General features: G+C 47.1%; 1 protein-coding gene across 2 annotated transcripts in view; it reads left to right on the forward strand.

Annotated features, from left to right (window-relative positions):
- The window catches only part of LOC142938575 (cyclic AMP receptor-like protein A), a 53,340-nt gene that overhangs the window by 17,700 nt on the left and 17,894 nt on the right, over positions 1-17,746 (forward strand). For both annotated transcript variants that reach the window (XM_076081853.1, XM_076081854.1), the window contains 3 exons: positions 153-231; positions 3,557-3,604; positions 12,624-12,706. In XM_076081853.1, the coding sequence (XP_075937968.1) occupies positions 153-231; positions 3,557-3,604; positions 12,624-12,706 (210 nt within the window). The remainder of the gene's footprint in view (positions 1-152; positions 232-3,556; positions 3,605-12,623; positions 12,707-17,746) is intronic.

The following is a 17,746-nucleotide window of genomic DNA, read 5'->3' on the forward strand; positions in this document are numbered from 1 at the left end:
AACCCTACTATCTCAACACTGAACACCTAGTGTGTTATTACGTCCTGTCACGGTATAAATTCCATTAGGATAAATGACGCTCTAGTTGTGGATTCAAAATGTATTAAATCCTGTGTTTTTTTACGACCTGCTCGTGTTTGTGCTTTCTGCAGATGGTACGTGCCTCTGTTCAGCCTCATCTTCTTGATGATCTGCTGCAACGCCAGGATAATCTGCGTGGCCAATGCGAGGGTGAGTGCTCGACATGCGTGAAACCAGCAGCCGCCTGAGACACCGGCACTTTAGCTGAAGTGCATTGTGACCTTTTAGAAAAGTGACATTAGTGAAAGCTGACATCTCTGAGAATCTCACAAAAAATAGAGAGTCAGGAAAACTAGTCACAAAATAATTGTGTGGGTGTGTGACAGATCATTTTATGGTTGGGAGTGGGCTAGGGTTAAAATATCTGAATTTTTGTTTTCAATATTTGTTTTATTACAGTTGTTATATGCTTGAATGCATAAACAATGCTGCTCTGATAATCAATGATCATTTTAAGGATACATCTTGATAATTACAACTACAAGCCACCAGATAAACCAAGTGGCATAAGCTTCTTGACTTGGAGGTAAACTGAAGCACACAAGCACAGTCATAGTTGAACTTCTCGGTTTTGTTTTGCTAACCTGGGGGTTTGTGTAAAACTTGTCTAAAGTTTCAAGCTCTCTATTGTCATATGCACAACAATTACAGAGAAGCAGTCGTTGGCAATGACAACTTATAGCTCAGGCTGCCTCCGACATTTCTCATATAAATATGTTCAAAAAGAAAAACATGTTGGGAAATCGAATTGTAAGACAGTCTGATAGTCTGACTGCTTTTTATTGACGAATCTCAGTAATTATGCCGGTGAGTGCAGTCGAATGCCCTCGCAGCTAATTGGAATGAAGACCACAAGTGGAACAATAAGATCCAAGTTGCAAAAAGCCAAACTTATTCTTTAACTGATTATTCAGATCACACATTTTTGCGTGTGGAAACATATTGACTATACATAGTGACTTAAACTAATTTTTCATTCAAAAATGTCCACCATTAACTTGCTCCAGCTACTCTAATGTAAGGATTTCCAATTTTTTGGTTTGTAAATTGATCACATTGGGTTTGTGTGGTTTTGGGCTAAACCAGCTATTTGAAGACCAACATTCTTTCACAATTTTGTGACATTTCTGCCAGCTATAATGAACTTGAACCAGCCTGTAAAGTTAGTAATTATTTGGATCACGTAACTGTTTGTGTGTAGAAAGGCCATATGCGTTTACTTGTTTTGAGAAACGCCCACCAGTCCCTTCTTCCAGCTTCTCAGAACAGTCCGTTTGTGTCGGTAATCAGTCGATTAATTGGTTTACCACTCGGTCGATCTCCTCTCCATGTTGGCTCGTAGCTCTGTGTGATTTATTTTTTTTCCATTGTGAGGGTGCAGCAGGAGCCCCGGGGCGGTGTTCCACACAGTTCACATAGCTCACATTCCCCCAACCTGACGACACCGCGCTGCCAGCGGAAAGGTGGTGGCAGGCATGTGTTACAACAAAATGTTTGCGATGATTCAGGTGTTGTTCATCAAATACAAAACCAGAGCGAAGGAAAAAAATCAAGGTTAAAGCCACAACGGGCTCACAATGAATCGTCAACGCGAATGTTGCCTTTCTTTGTTTGGGCGGCAGAGCGAGAGCGACAGGGGCGGTGAGACAGATTCAAAGATAGCCGGGCTGCAGACAGACTGCAGGTGGCTGAAAGGAAGGGAAAGAGACTACACTTCTCTTTATCATGAATACGATAAAGAGAATGAATTTGAATGTAGCCGGTTTGCAACCTGCATCTCATAACTCATTCAGCTCACAGTGTTCAGCTGTCTCTCCCTCAACCTCCTGTCTCTCTTTGTACCTTTTCTTCTTTTCCCTCTCCCTCTCTTTTCCTTTCCACCTCCATCTGTCTCTCTCTCCCTGTGTCTCTGTCTCTATTCCCCCTCTTCTTCCTCTCCGCCTCTACCCCCCCACCCCCTTCACTCTGCCGTTTTGCTTTCTCTATCATATTTATGAAGAGCTCAAGCCTTATCTCCTTTCAGCTGCAGGCTGTCTCACTTGAAAGAATTTCAAAAGCTTTGAAAGCAGGGTAGGTGGCGACGCATCGGGGGAAAGGGGATAAAGACGAGGAAGCGAAGAGAGGTGGGATGTTAGCTGGACGGAGAAGTTCCTCCGCTTTCCAGAGACAGACGTCGGTGGGGGCGACGACTCTGGAGCTCATTAGTTTACCAAGACCAAGTTACAACAGGATTATTTAGAAAAACACAGACGCACTCCGAGTGACTGTGCGAGCTACCACTAACTACAGGGATTTGAAAGCTAATGAGTCATTATCAGGCCAGACAGAGAGGTCTGGGAGCGCGGTGGCGTGTTTGTTTTACGGATGCGATTTGTACATGCCCCACTCCTTCCCTCTTAAGCCTCAACACTTAACCGGCAAACCGTCCGAGTTGCTCGACTTTCGGTGGTGCCGCTTTAACAGGGATTGTAACAAAAGCCGGTTACGCACACCAGAGACCTGGCCGAAGCCTCATGATATTCCACTTAATATCAGTGTTTTTGATGGATAGCGGTGCTCTGGTTCAGTTCAGTCTCATGACCAAAATGGCAAATATTTATTATTATAATATATATATTTTTTGCTCTTTCGCTGCACAAACGCACCACGGTCACACACACTGATTTACAGTGACAATCACGTCAGCGTGGGGAAACCATGGCAACATCCAGTTAATAAATGGCAGAACAGAGGAGCTGTTAGTGCACATCGTTCACGCAGCCTCTTTGTGCCGCGCGTGTGAACGCTCACACTGGGCCTCCAGAGATTTGTCTGTGATGTCTTGGGTAACATAAACCTTCTGGTTTCCTACACCCCCCGAAGCCCCTATCCCACCATTACAGATCCCAGTCTTGTGCATGTGAATGTGTGTGTGTGTGTGTGTGCATTTGAGAATGTGAGTGTGTGCGCGTTTCCCTGCGCGCGTCTGTTGACATTTTCCCTGCATTCCCCCGAGAGAGGAGATGGAGAAAGAGCGGAAAGTATTCCCACGTTCTCTCTGGAGATCTCAGATCTGCCATGTTTGCTCCACTTTTTCCTTTTTCTTTAACACTTCAAAAAAAAAAAACGTCTCCCCTTTCTCTACACCCTTTGCCTTTTTCTTCTTCTTCCTCGTGCCACATTGTGTGCGCCGAAGCTGATCACATCCCTCTTTTTGTGAGATGCCGGGAGCTGTCTTAAGCGCTCCCCTCTGCCTCAAAGCTTTGCACTGTGCTGTGAATTAGGCAGGGATGGCGGATAAGGTGAAGGGATTTTGCTTTGGTGTGATAGCCAATGTGATATTTGTTCCAGCTTGTCACCTCTAAACATCAGGCCTCTCTAGGAAAAACAACTGCTTTAAATGATCAAACCTCTATTCTGCTTTCTTTTTTCTTTTCCCCCCCCCCAAAGTAACTGCCCTGACCTTTTCTTTCCATTTTGTGTCTTTTCTGCACAGATGCAGTCATGGTTGGGAACCTTCAACCCAGAGAGAGAGAGACGAAAGGTAATGGCCTGTCCGACCATCACATTTCTCCACACACACACACACACACACACACACACACACAGAGCGTGAGGATTAGAGTGTGTGCAGGATTAGCTTTTGTGTTCCTGCTGGGTAGGTGTCAAACAGCGGGGAGCAATTTGACCTTGTGACACCTCCGCGTTTCACCGTGTGTGTGTGTTTGTGTGTGTGCGCGTGCACCCGTGCATGTATATTCAAATGTGGGTGTGCACGTATGTGTGTGTTTAAATTTGGGAGCTGCGGTGCCTCTCTGTTCTGCTCCTGACCTTACTGAAAGGGAAAGGGGACAGGGGAAGCTACCTGTAAAAAATATTAATATCAAGAGAAGTCAGATTGTGAAAACAGGACATGGGCAGTATGGAAATAGTGGAGAGATTACGTGCAGTTTTACCAGGCGACAACCTCCGGTTCTAAAGCCGATGCGGTGTCTTAAAGCTTGTATTCTCTCTACTGACCAACAGGGGGCAAAAAGACGTCTGATTGTATAGAAGTCTATGAGAAAATTACTCTACTTCTCTCTTGATTTATTACCTCAGTAAACATTCTAAACACGAGTTTATGGTCTCAATCTCTAGATTCAAGTCTTATTCAATACAGCATGATGTTCATTTAGTACATTATGGTCCATTTAGAGTCAAACAGACCATAAAGCAGGGTATGCTTTAGGGCGGGCTTACTGTGATTGACAGGTCGCTGACGCTACCAGAGACGTATACGGCGTCTCTACGTCACTCCTCCGCATTCTAAATATGGTCACTTCTGTTCATTGGTCGAACTCGAAGCTTCAAAACGGCAGTCCACAAACCAACGGGTGATGTCGACTTCTTATATACAGGCTATGGATTTTACACACAAGTGTTGGGTTATGCTCAAAACAGATATCATAAGATGCAAGAGGGGGAAACGCTTTCGGACAGTTTCTCCTGGAAAGCATTCACGGTGTTGCAATCCGTTCACATGAAAGCTGGCCAGTCACGGCGTCGAGTGGGTGTGGAAGTTGAATTGTCAGTTTATTAATCCATTAATTCAACGTCGGCCAGATGTTTGGGGGGGGTTGGTTTCCAACGCTGTCTGACCATCCGACAAGCAGCTCTAACAGAGTATACTGGCAGCTTCTAGGTCATTTTAGGCGTGCAGAGTACTACTCAGCAGGTCACAACAATTGTATAAAGTCTTCTGTGGCTCAGAAGGAAACTCTCTGAAGTCTGAAAAAAATGAACCTGGTGTGTTGTATTTTCATCAGCAGTAACTTAACTGGGCTGCAGCCCAGGTGTCGGGGGGGGAGGACCTTCGTTTGATAAATTGTCCGGATTGTGCCCACATCCTGTCCACCTCACTGAAATTGCAGATACGTCGACCATAATTGCACTCTTGGTATTCTAGCACGTTTTCTGCTGAGGTGACGGATTAGGTTGCTACTGTTAGCACCACTGGCAACAACAGTGGCTACGTCAGATTTTTTTAAACCAATACAACTTCCAAACAGCAGACAGCTCTTCTCTTGGGCATCTGGTGCATCTCCAGTCTCTCTGTCTTCGTCCTCCATCTCTCTTCTGTTTCTGAATGTGCGGTAGCCATGGAGCCTCTCCTAGCTGTTTAATAGCTAGCAGCTATAACGTTACCCAGCATGCCGTTTGGCAGTGTCAATTTTTCAATATTCAATTAGGGTTACAAATTATTTAGGTGTCACAAATTGAAAAAAGAGTATATGCTCAACGCGCTGTTCGTTGCATTGCTCTCCGGAATGCCAGAGGACAACAAAACGTACTGTGAAGAAGCAAGAAGACAACGAGTGTAACTGGCAAAACGGCATAAACCAACCTCCACTATGCCGAGGAGGAATTGTTATTATCTCATATTCTCAGATTACTGTATTTCCTTTGTACAAGCCCAGTAAAGAAACGACTCAATTATCACATGTATTATAAAGAAACGAAGGTTTAACATCCTGTAAATAATTTGACTTGGCTGCAAAATATTTACTCAAAAGAAAATTTTGAACACCTCCTGTTTCTAAGGCATCTAATAACTAATTGGCCTTCTTTGTATAATCCCTTGACATGCAGTGCTTTTATCAGTGAACTATTTGTGACAGTCACGTCTGGTGCAGGCACCAAGTTACAGAAATTCAGAGATGCACGACCATAACCGAAACTTTACTCTGTTACAGAGAGAAATCTGTGCCTAATTCATAGTTGTGTAAAACCCATAGTCTGTAAAACGTAGTCACCGTGACGCAGTGGCGGTCCGTGCATGTTATACCTAGGCCTTCACTGTTGTCCTGCAGCTGAAATACCACCTTATAACCACATGATGGCGCCACAGTTATCAGTTTCTAAGGCTGTAACTATGTACGTATTAAATGTACGCAACATTCGGTACGAGACTTACAATACGTTTGAATAGTACTAGAGCATCTGGAAAATGCAGAAGCTTATATTCAGGAAAATATAATGTTTTCTGTGCTCATGGAGGACAGTGGTTCTCAGGCTGGCTGTGGGACCCACCATCACTCCTTAATGACAAGTCGCGGCCCAAAGAGATCGTCTTATGATTTTACTTTCACAACTTGAACATTGTAGGTACTGCTCTGCAGTGTCTTTCCTCGTCTCAGCCCCCTGTGTCATGGTGTGTGGTACATCTCACTGAGTCAGAATGCTCATATTTGATTGGCTGAGCTGCATCACGTGATATGATTCACTACCCGACAGCCTGTGCTGTTAAGTTTCGTTTCACGATAGTCACGTGCTCGCCCACTGACCAATCACAGCGCACTCTGCACCTCGTGGCAGAGCTGCATGGACACTGAGCTGCAGGTAATGCTGAGGTCATTATAGGCCGGCTCACAGGCACGTCAAAGAATACGCCCAACATGTCAAACTAAAGATCTGATTGGTTGAAGAATATGACAATCAACAATATCGTCCCCGTTCACTTAAACTGCAAATGGATGCACTTCAGAGTCTGCAGGCCTGGGGCCTCTCTTCTTACCTAGAGACACAGAGGTGAAATCTGATTGGATAAAAGCTCTACTTAAAACAAGCTGCACTGGAAGCAGAGCAACTGAGGAAGAGAGAAAATAAGATAATGGGAAAAATATTTTTATAAATTATAATACATGTAGTGTATTTAAGAAAAATTATTAAATTATAAAATAGATATAGCTTTGTGATTCTGTTTAGGCCAGCAGAGAAGGCCTTGCAGGCCCTGACGGCCCGCCACTGCCGTGACGTCACTTTACTGCAGTGGTTCTCAAACTTTTTCTGTCGCGCCCCACTTTGGAGGAAGAAAAACGTTCATGCCCCACTGCCCCAACAAAATGGTCTATGTTGAATTTTTGTTGAAATAACATTTTGTGACTCCTCCGTCTGTGCTTTTTCAAATAATAGAATAAAGAAAGTTGCAATCACTTTTAAGTAAACCAGATTGCTCCATCAGACAAAAACAAATACAATGTGCAATCACTTTGTTAGAACAATGCAAATAAAGTTATATCTGTGCAAAAAAGAACTACAATTTGGCAAAAAATAGCTTATTGCAATTGGCTGCAATTAACCTGTTTTGCACTAAACATCTTTTCAAGATAACAATAAAGTGCAATCTGTGAAAAACTAAACAAAACAAGTTTCATACTATCCGCAGCTAGAGTTTTCAGACATAAAATACAGACTGGTCTCTCCTCGTCTCCTACCGCGTTCTGTGAAACCCAGAGCAAGATAGGCCTCATCATATTTTCTTCTTGGCTGCTTGCTGTTCGTCTCGGATGCATCGCTTGCGGTTGCTTTTCTGTTCCCGCCTGCCAAATGTCTCTTCATTTGGAACACTAAGCCACACATGAGTCGCCAAGGATCATGGCCGTCGCGCTTTACACGAAAGTACAGGCATTTCGCCATGTATTTATTAATTACTTAAAAAAAAAAAAAATCTTAAATTTTTTTTTTTTAATAAAAACATTCTGCATTTCCGTCTGCGCCCCACCTGTAATACCACCGCGCCCCACTAGAGGGGCGCGCCCCACAGTTTGAGAACCACTGCCTTACTGGTTTGTGGGCTGCCGTTTTGAAGTCTCGAATTCGGCGGAATCGCCATCTTGGATTACGGCTGTCGCCGTGCTGTTTTTATTTATTTTTCAACCAATGAACAGAAGTTAATGTATTTGGCTGGCGGATGAGTGATGTAGAGACGTATACGTTTCTGGCAGAGGCAGCGACCTGTCAATCACAGTAAGCCCGCCCTAAAGCATACCCTGCTTTATGGTCTATTTGACTCTAAATGGACCATAATTTACTAAATGAACATCATGCTGTATCGAAGAAGACTTGAAACTAGAGATTGAGACCATAAACTCATGTTTACAACATTTACTGAGGTAATAAATCAAGAGAGAAGTAGAGTCATTTTCTCATAGACTTCTATACAACCAGACTTCTTTTTGCAACTGGAGGAGTCGCCCCCTGCTGGCCATTCGAGAGAATGGAAGTTTAGGAAGCTTCCGCATTGGTTTCACTCGGCAGAACCGGAGGTTGCCGCCTGGTAAAACATTGAGTTAAAACCACGAGTGTGAAGGGTAAGCATAGAGTCTCCTCTCCATGCACACCTAGCCCTGACAGTACCGTGTGCGATTATACACTGTTGTAGCAGTGCCTGAAAAATTTAGATTATACAGGAAATACCGCCCAGCACTGATCTCAGCCGTAGCTGTTTTTCATTTAAAACATTTTTTTTTAAATGTGTTTCATGCGAGTCTCATAACTTTATGGAAGTGCAGCACTAAATTGCCGGACAGCCCATTGATATTAAATTATTGATTTCTTGTAAAACGCCGGTATCAGGAGGTACATCATTTCATCTGGCCTGCTTTCTGCAGACGCCGCATCCAATTCAAGTGTCCTCCGGCAGGACTCCTCCTGCCCACACGCCGTGCATAACTCTGGAGACGCCAAATCATTCAAAACGTAACGCCTTAAAATCCACGAGCATCCTGCACTGAGGTGATCAGTGTCACAGTGCTATTCATGAAAAGTGAAAAGCAGCCGTACCTGTTCTGTTGTTACAACTCCACCCCACAGGGTGAGGTGTGTGTGTGTGTGTGGGGGGGGGGGGGGGTTAGGGTTAAGGTTATGTAGATGCTGCCCCTAAGTGGCAGATGTAATTACTGCACACTGAACTGGCGTAACCCTCACCAGTGACGACATACACACACACTGTTCATATGGGCTAATTGCTACGTGTAGCACAGAGTGTAAATAAGTCAGCAGTGTGTTTTTTTTTATCACACTCTCCGTTTCCTCGTATTTCTCTTTCCCAATCGCTCTCCTCGTTTCCATCTGTTTTTCTCTCTGCCTTTCACTTTGCCCTCCCTCTCTTTCTCTCCCTCCCTATCTTTCCCCCTTCTCTTTTTGTTCTCTCTCTTTCCCTCCCTCCGTCTCTCTCTCTCTCTTTCTTTCTCTTGTACTCATACCCAGCATGAATAAAGCAGCAAGCCAGGTTCATGGACATGAATATTTATGAGAGTTTATGCACGCGCTGCGATGCTTTAAAACAACAACAACAGCCTCCCCGATTGTGCTTGCCAAGCCAGCAAGCTTTCTGGCTAGTGTGCGTGTGTGTGTGTCTGTGTGTGTGTGTATCAGCAGGTGTAAACTAGAGAAAGCGATTCCTGCTGGGTGTCTGAAGACCGCCGGCTCTGGTTATTTCCATTCACTTCGCCACATCTCCCTCCTTCTGTGCCTCACATGTTCTCTGTCACTGTCTCTCTCACACACATACGGCTACACGCGCACATGCACACTTCTTTTGTTTTGCGTTCACGGATGTAGTTTCCTGCGTTTGCCATTCTTGATCTTTTCTCTCTCGCTCTCTCTCTCTCTCTGACTCAGCCTGGCATCATCCCCCTCCCTCGCTATCTGTGTGTGTGTGTGTGTGTGTGTGTGTGTGTGTGTGTGTGTGTGTGTGTGTGTGTGTGTGTGTGTGTGTGTGTGTGTGTGTGTGTGTGTGTGTGTGTGTGTGTGTATCTGGCTGGAGCGATGACGTACATAACTTGTGTTGGCAGTTATCAGGGCCGTCAGTCACATGGTTTCGACACATCTCTGTGTGTCCCGAGCAATTTGTTTGTGGTCACGCATGAGTATGCGCACGCACACACACACACTGCACAAGCACCACAAGGTCTTGCAGCAGCGAAGGTAGGGGGGGGGGGGGGGTATTTAGAAGAGGGTGTTTAAGCCAGGCCTTACAAACACACACACACACAAACACACACTTTTAAACACATTTGCACACACAGCAGCTCAGTCCCGTCGGGTAGCAACAAAGCTGGCTGAGCAAACAGCGAGCTGCTTGTTCGTTATCTTCCCAGGGTGTTTGTTTACTGATCCACACAAGCTTCAAGTCACAATGCGATGCGTCTATCCGCGTGTCTGCGTACACGTGCGTGTGTGGGCCGCATGCTTGACCTCGTTCCTCTGTGAGTTTAAGGCCTCTACATCTGCATGTTTGTTTCACTTTTTTTTTTTCACATGTCAACAACACCATGAAAAACACCATGAAAAACATCCAAAACATCAAGCTGCAAGGACAGTTGGGCTTGTCTCTCAAGGGCTCTGAAGCGCCACGCGTGGCTTTGACAGAACACACACACACACACACACACACACACACACACACACACACACACACACCTCCGTTTGTAGGGATCGGCTCCTCAGCTGCCAGATAGTGAGATGCTTTGAGCATTTCGGCATTACTCGCTGGTGTCTTAACCGAATGCGTTTGGATTTCATCTGTCCATCGTTTCTGGTTTTTAAAAAAACACAAATTAGGCTGTTAAAGAATTAAACAACAGAATTAAAATATGGCAATTTATTTGCTTCAACAATCTCACCAAAAGTGCCATTTTAGAGCTTGTCTGGAGCTTTCAACTGTATCACAGCATCTTGAGTTTGCCTAGCTGTCAGACATTTGTAGATTTATAATTTCCATTTTAACTTTTCAGGAAGGACCTTTAGTCCATGTTGGTTGGAAAGTTGGAAACAGCTGTTGTCAAAACAATTATATCTATCCATCCATCCATCCACATATATATAAATAACATCCTAATTTACTAATACACACTCTGAATCCTCATGAGTAAAACCCTGTGATGGATATTTGTGTTAATCCTGCAGCAGATGATCTGAATGTCTCACGAAAACCTTTCATTATGAAATTTTATTAAATAATGAATAAGTTAGTCCTTGATTTTCACTCCAAAAAATACCTTTTTTTTCTTTCTTTTTTTTTAAAGGTCTTTGAATGCGATGTTGGAGAGCGCTGGGGAAACCTGATGCTGTTATTTTTAGAAGAGTTGTTTTTTGTCTCTACGAATGATTGCGGTCAGTGAAGGGGGACGGGTCGCTCCCGATAACGCGTCCGTAATCTAGCGTGCGTCATTAATGACGGGTCCGCTGCGCCCGCCGCACACAATTGCGCTTTCAACCCCCTCTGCTTCCCGAGCAGCGCAGGCTTCACTGACACGGGAGGACTGTGATTAAAAACACCAGGCTCTTTAGCCGCGCTCTTCCTCCTCCTCCTCCACAGCCTGTCCCTTGTGCATTGGAATTCCTCAAATGCCTGCTTCTACACCTCACCTACGTTTTGTCTGAGATTACTGGCTCCATGCATTATTTTTAAAACCCAATTTCTGGACCCCCCCCCCCCCCCCCCCCCCCCCCAAAAAAAAAACCCACAATGGCTCATGTGCATTGCAAATCTACTTTTCCACTTAGCATCCTGGATCCTTAGGCTCCTGGCTTGCCCTTTTCCTCCCTCCCAATGACACATTCATCCCAACACACACACACACACACACACACACACTTGAGATGACAATAGGCAGAGCGGAACATGGCCGGTGACGTCAGTGCTTCCTATCATGATAGACACAGGGCTATGCTTAACGTTTGCCTTTTGGGTTTACAGAATGCGTTGTGGAAAACGAGACCGGCCTCCGTTCAGCTGATCACATCCAGCCAGCACGCTGGAAACTTGGCTCTTATATTTAATATATTGGATTTGCGCACGCGCACACACACACGCACGCGCGTAAGATGAAATACCACCGGGGGGTGGGGGGGATCTCGTGATTTTCATTTGAATTGTTTAAAATGCCTGTGTTAGAGCTTGCACGCCTCGGGGTCTTTTCTGGTGAGTAATTAATTTTCCAGCATGTGGGGGTAGAGACCAGAGCTCGCGGGCCCATGCCTCCTGGCTGTGTGTGTGTGTGTGTGTGTGTGTGTGTGTGTGTGTGTGTGTGTGTGTGTGTGTGTGTGTGTGTGTGTGTGTGTGTGTGTGTGTGTGTGTGTGTGTGTGTGTGTGTGTGTGTGTGTGTGTGTGTGTGTGTGTGTGTGTGTGTGTGTGTGTGTGAGAAAAGAGAGGGAAGACTTTCCGCTGCTACCGCGTCCTAGCTTAAGGGGGGGAGGAGGGGGGGAACAGCACAGCGCAGAAAATCGATCCAGGGGCCGCGCTTCTCAGCCTTCTTCCGGGCGCAAGAGTCCTCTGCGGGGAATTAGATAACGGCTTGTAAAAGGTCTCCCCCCACCCCACCCCCCCTCTCTCCTCGACTTTTAGCCGCTGCCGCATCTCTCCGTCTTCCCGCCCGCCTGTCTCGCTCGTCCACGAGTATATTGAATTCATCCCCGTTCGCATTACGTCTACAAGTATTGGCTTCCAGTTTAATTGGAACCCCCCCCCCACCCCCCCCCCCCCCCCCCCCCCCCCCCCCACACACACACACACACACACACACACACACCGTTTCTTCTCATAAATGTGTGTGGATATTGAGCATTATCAGCAGGTTAATATTTTATTAGGGTTTAATTGGCCTTTGTTGTTTGCCTCAGTGCGCTGATCTCCCAGTTAAGACAAAGACTGTGTGTGTGTGTGTTTGAGAGACGACACTGTTCGTGTGAGCATTCAGTTTCTCATGGGTCAGTAGTCACTTTTTTCTTTCCTCCAGCTCTCCTTGGCGGAGGAGATCAAGCCATTGAAGTGGTATCCTTCCGTTTACCTGCTGGTGTCCATCTTTCCCCTCATCAACAGGTAACGTGTACACACACACACACACACACACACACACACACACACACACACACCTGTACTGCACATAAACTCTGCACTCCCTTGTTTGACTGCGTGTCGGCTTCACACTGCTTATCTCCTCTCAACCCGTCACCCCCCTCCCGCTCTCTCTCGCCCTCCCTCCCCTGCTCCCTCTTATCTGAACTCTCTCTCGGAGCTTCACTTTCTCTGTACAGCAGCACGAACACCAGAATTGTGTGTGAGTGTGTGTGTATGTGTGAGAGTGTGTTTGTGTGTGAGTGTGTGTGTGTGTTGGAGGCACAGGGCATTTTATTGGCTCCTTTTAAAACCAAGGCTTCGTTGGCTGATGGTTCGGTGGGAGGAGGCGGGTGGTCCAGTAAATGATAACCCCGGTGCTGTTATTTCTCTCTCTCTCTCTCTCTCGCTCTCGCTCTCTTTCATTTGCTACCCCTCCCTCCCCCTCCCTGCAGCGGAACCCGGTGTGATTGACAGGTCAGGGTTACTAAGTGATTAGCCGCAGCGGCTCTGCTTGTCGCCACGGCAATGTAGGCAGAGACACAGGTCAATTACAGGGTCAACGTCTCTCAAAGGCTCCGCTTAAACACCGCCCATCCCCCCCCGACCCACCCCCTCACCTCGCCTTCTCACCCTATCCTCCCCCCTTCACCTCTCCATCCATCCCAGGTCCCCTCCCATACTCCCTCCCTGTGCGCCCCAACTGTCGGCTGATGAAGATGACAAACTGCATCCTGTGCAAACCCCAAAACCTCCCTCCCTCTCCTCCCTACCTCTTTCCCTCCCTTAATGTCACTTTCTCTTCCGCTCTTCCCTCTTTTTACGCTCCAAATGTCTTCGTTATAGCCCCCCTTTTTATTTCCACACGTCCTCGCTCCGTCTTTCTCCTCCTGTGTTTTTATATCGCCTCCCCACCACCCCCCCACCCTCCACTTTTCCTCTTCTCTGCCACACAAAGCCCCGTCTCTCTCTCTCTCTATCTCTCTCTCTCTCTCCCTCCCCTTCTCTTGAGCAAACACGCTCTCGCTCGCTCACTCAGCTCCGCTCCGCTCTGCCTTTCTCCAGAGAGCGAACGAGGAGAAAACGGGAATGAATTGCTCTCGCGTAGTCGTCCTCCACCACCTCCCCCTCCCCCCGCTCAGCAGCGCTGGCTGTGTGTATCTCCGGCTCCTATTAATTTGTTAGCCTCCCCTCCCTCCCTCCCCCCTCCCCTTCCCCTACTCACTCACCTCCCTCCCCCTGGCTCATATCCTCCTCCGCCTCCTCCCCTCTTTCTCCATCTCCCCCTCCTTCCTTCCCTCCCCTCCGCTGAGTGCTGGAGTGTGTAAAGTGTTTGTCACGGTGCCGTGCTGATGTCGCTGTGCTCTGCCGTGCGGAAGCAGCGCACGGCAGACAGCCTCGGTGTGTGTGTGTGTGTGTGTGTGTGTGTGTGTGTGTGTGTGTGTGTGGGCGGTTTCGTGTCAAGGCGAATGTGCAGTCGCTGCTTGTTGCCGCGTGTGCACGCACTTGTTTGTCCGCCACGACTTGAGTGTGTGCATTCGCGTGTCTGTTTGTGAGCATTCCTGTGTGTGCGTGCGTTTTTGTTTTGCGTGTGCACGCGTAACGTTTGTGTGTGTGTGTGTGTGTGTGTGTGTGTGTGTGTCTGAGTGGGGGATTATTTCTATCTGAGCTCCAAAGCCTCCTAAACAGGGCTTAGAGAGACGGCCCAGGGCAGCAGCTAAAGCCGTCGGTTAGAGCTCTCTCTCTCTCCCCCCTTTGCTCACTCACTCTACATCTCTCCCCGCTGCTCTCTCTCTCTCTTTCTCTCTCTTTCTCTCTCTCTCTTCTCTCCCTCTCGCTGCCATTTCTCCCATGCCCTGATCCATTGCGTTAATGCACAGACGCTCCCACACGCAAACACACTGTTGTTTTTTTTGGCCCTCATCTGCCACCGCACACACAAAAACACGCACGGCCACACGCGCACCGACAGTCACACGCCACGCGCAATTTTAATCTGTTCCAAATGCACACTGGTAAATGTGTTAATTCGACACCAGCTGTTGCGAATTGAAATGGGGAAAGCGCTCCTTACTTTTTCTTTGCTCGCTCGCACACACACACACACACACAAGCGCGGACGAGTCATTATACATCACTTTACCGTGCGCACGTCTCTCTCTCTCTCTCTCTCTCTTTCACTTGCCCTCTCTTGGCCACAAAAAAAGTAGCACCAGACACTCACACCTTCACACTTATCCCTCCTCCTTCTCCTCCTCTCTCTTTGTCCTTCTTTTCGCTGCCACTTCAGTCCCTCTCTCTCTCTCTCTCTCTCTCAGCTCGTTCTATGTGTGTACGTGTGTGGAAGCGTTACCCGGGCACGACTACAGTTTTCACAGTCTGCTTCTCACATCGCCTCCCCTGTGTGCTTTATGGTGTGGGTGTGTGTTTGTTTACAAGGCTTGTCGAGAATTCCTACTGTGCGCGCCCGTACGCCTGTTTGCATAAATAAGCCCTCTCCCCGGAACCGAGCCGCCGATCGCTGGGGGCGCGTCACGGCTTGACGTAGCTAGTGCTCCTCCTGGACAGCCCTGCTTATCTTTTACGAGGACGTTTGCCCCCCCCCCCCCCCCCCACCCCACCATTTGACACCAAGCGGGGAGAAACCGGCATCCCCATTTAGTGTCTTTTTTTTCTCCCCTCTTCTTGAAGGCTTTTTCTCTCGAAGCACTAAAGCCAGGCACATGGACAGGAGAGCTAGTTGTCTTTGAGCAATCAGGGTTACGTGCCCTGCAGAGCGGGTGCTTCAGCAGGGACAGATTGGCCCCGGCGGCGGGGGCTCGAACCGGCCGGTGCGTCTATAACCTTGGGTTCACCCTGTCGCTCCGGGGAGGCAGCTCGCATCCTCCCAGTTATTCCTGGTTTCCCCCCCTCAATGCCGCGTGTGGGTTTTGTGGCGTGTATAGGCCTATACGTGCTTGCAGGGGATTTTTGCAAGGGCTCCCTACGGCGCCTAAGCCCCCCCACCCCCGCCGCCTTTCTCTGGAGGAGATCTGATTTCCCCGCTCCAGGCGAGCAGCGAGAACAAGACAGTGTGTGCGCGCATCTGTGTGTGCGTCTGTGTGCTTTTTTGTGTGCGCCCGCACGCGCAACCCGGGCCAGGCAGACCTTCCCCATCTCCGCTCGGCGCTTTGAAAAACGAGGGAGGAAATCTCAGAGCAGCAGTTATTATTCATCCCTCAAAGCAAACGGGGAGGAGGCGGGGGATGGGGAGGCGGAGGGAGGGATGCTCGGATGGAGGGAGGAAGAAAGAGAGAGCCAAACGGGAGGGATGAAGGGGGGGTGGGGGGGATACATTAACTCTTATCTCACTGTATTCGGCATTCTGCATCCCAGGATGCGCTCTCTCTCTCTCTCTCTCTCTCTCTCTCTTTCCCCCCCCAACTGGCTTTCTCTTGCCTTTCTACACTCCCTTCCTTCCGTTCCTCGCCTCTCGGAATATCTCGCATTCGGCGCATAGATGTGTGTTAGTGCCTCGGTGTGTGCGTGTGTAGGCTGTTGTGTGGTTTGTACTGTATACCCTAATGTATCTTATGGTGTGTTTCGTAGGGCTGGGCAAAAATATCGATATAGCTTACTAGCGCGATATTTGTTCAAACTATAGTGTATCGATATGTCCGGAACTCCAAATTCACAACATGGCGTCTCACAAGCAAGTGGCCGTATATTGTACAGCGGTGCGATGTGATCCCGACTCATTCCTGCCAACACATGATGGATGTAGCCGTGTAGTGCCCAGGATTTACGAAGAGGTGACGAAACGTGTCAAAACATCGCTCCCCCCTGCAGAGAGAGAGAGTAGCCCTGACATGCGATGTGTGGACGACTAGACCGCTGAGTCGAATGTTACGATGACGTCACGACACCACAGCACGAGAGTCGTACAGGCAGTAACATCGCGGAGTTACTGAAAACTGAACCTGCAGGAATGGGAATTAAATGGGAAGGACCCAGCCATAGTAACTGACAACTTTACTTAATGCACTTTATTTCATAAGATGTTGATGGCATCTACATGTAAATTAAGAGTGGTCAGTGACACAACAAGAAAAGATGCCACAAATTAAGTTGTGGCATGTTCATTTTAGTAAAAAAGGGTTCAGTGACACAATGACAATACAAAACACTTTGATGCAATTTGTCCGCTGAGTTATCAATATGGGATGTACGTATTAGACTATCCAGGTGGTACACAGCAAGTTGTATTTTCAGCTCTACCCTTACATTGTCATAAAAAAAATGTATTGTATTTTTTATTGAGTATTGCAATATATATATCGTAGTATCGCGATACGCTTCGTATCGTGAGTGGCTTGCCAATACACAGCACTAGTATTTAGTTTACTTGAACCAGTGAGCTCCTCAGATTCTGAAAGGCACTATGTAAGGTTCCAACTCTCATCTATATTTATCTACGAGTCTTTTTTTTTAAAATTCATCTATCACCTCACATTCAATTCCCTGTGTTTACTAAAATCAGTTTAGTTTAGTTTGATATAACTTGGTGGTATGTGAATTTTTTTTGAGACTGGGAGGCAAAACTGTCATTTCTACACCGTGTTGTCTTGCTTTGATCTCTGATCTTTGCAGAACGGAGTCTCCAGGTTTACGTGAGTGGTCTCCAGGGGGTTGGCTCGCCACCAAAATCCGAATTAGCTAAATTAGATTTAAATCTCATACACTAGAATTTAGCCCACTAAAAAAAACACGTAGGATGATCAGCTTATTCTTGCGTTTTCTTTAACCCCCCCCTCAAAATCAAAGATGTCTGTGGCGTCCGACGCCACACGCTCTCTAAACCCCCTGATCGCCCGTGTGACAGTTCGGCCACATGTGTTCATGTGGCCTAGATAATATGTGGGTGGATATATGATTGTGTGTGTGTGTGTGTGTGTGTGTGTGTGTGTGTGTGTGTGTGTGTGTGTGTGTGTGTGTGTGTGTGTGTGTGTGTGTGTGTGTGTGTGTGTGTGTGTGTGTGTGTGTGTG

Source organism: Anarhichas minor, unplaced genomic scaffold, assembly GCF_050575085.1.
Source record: "Anarhichas minor isolate MPS153535 unplaced genomic scaffold, ASM5057508v1 ptg000087l, whole genome shotgun sequence".
Taxonomy (NCBI): Eukaryota; Metazoa; Chordata; class Actinopteri; order Perciformes; family Anarhichadidae; genus Anarhichas; species Anarhichas minor.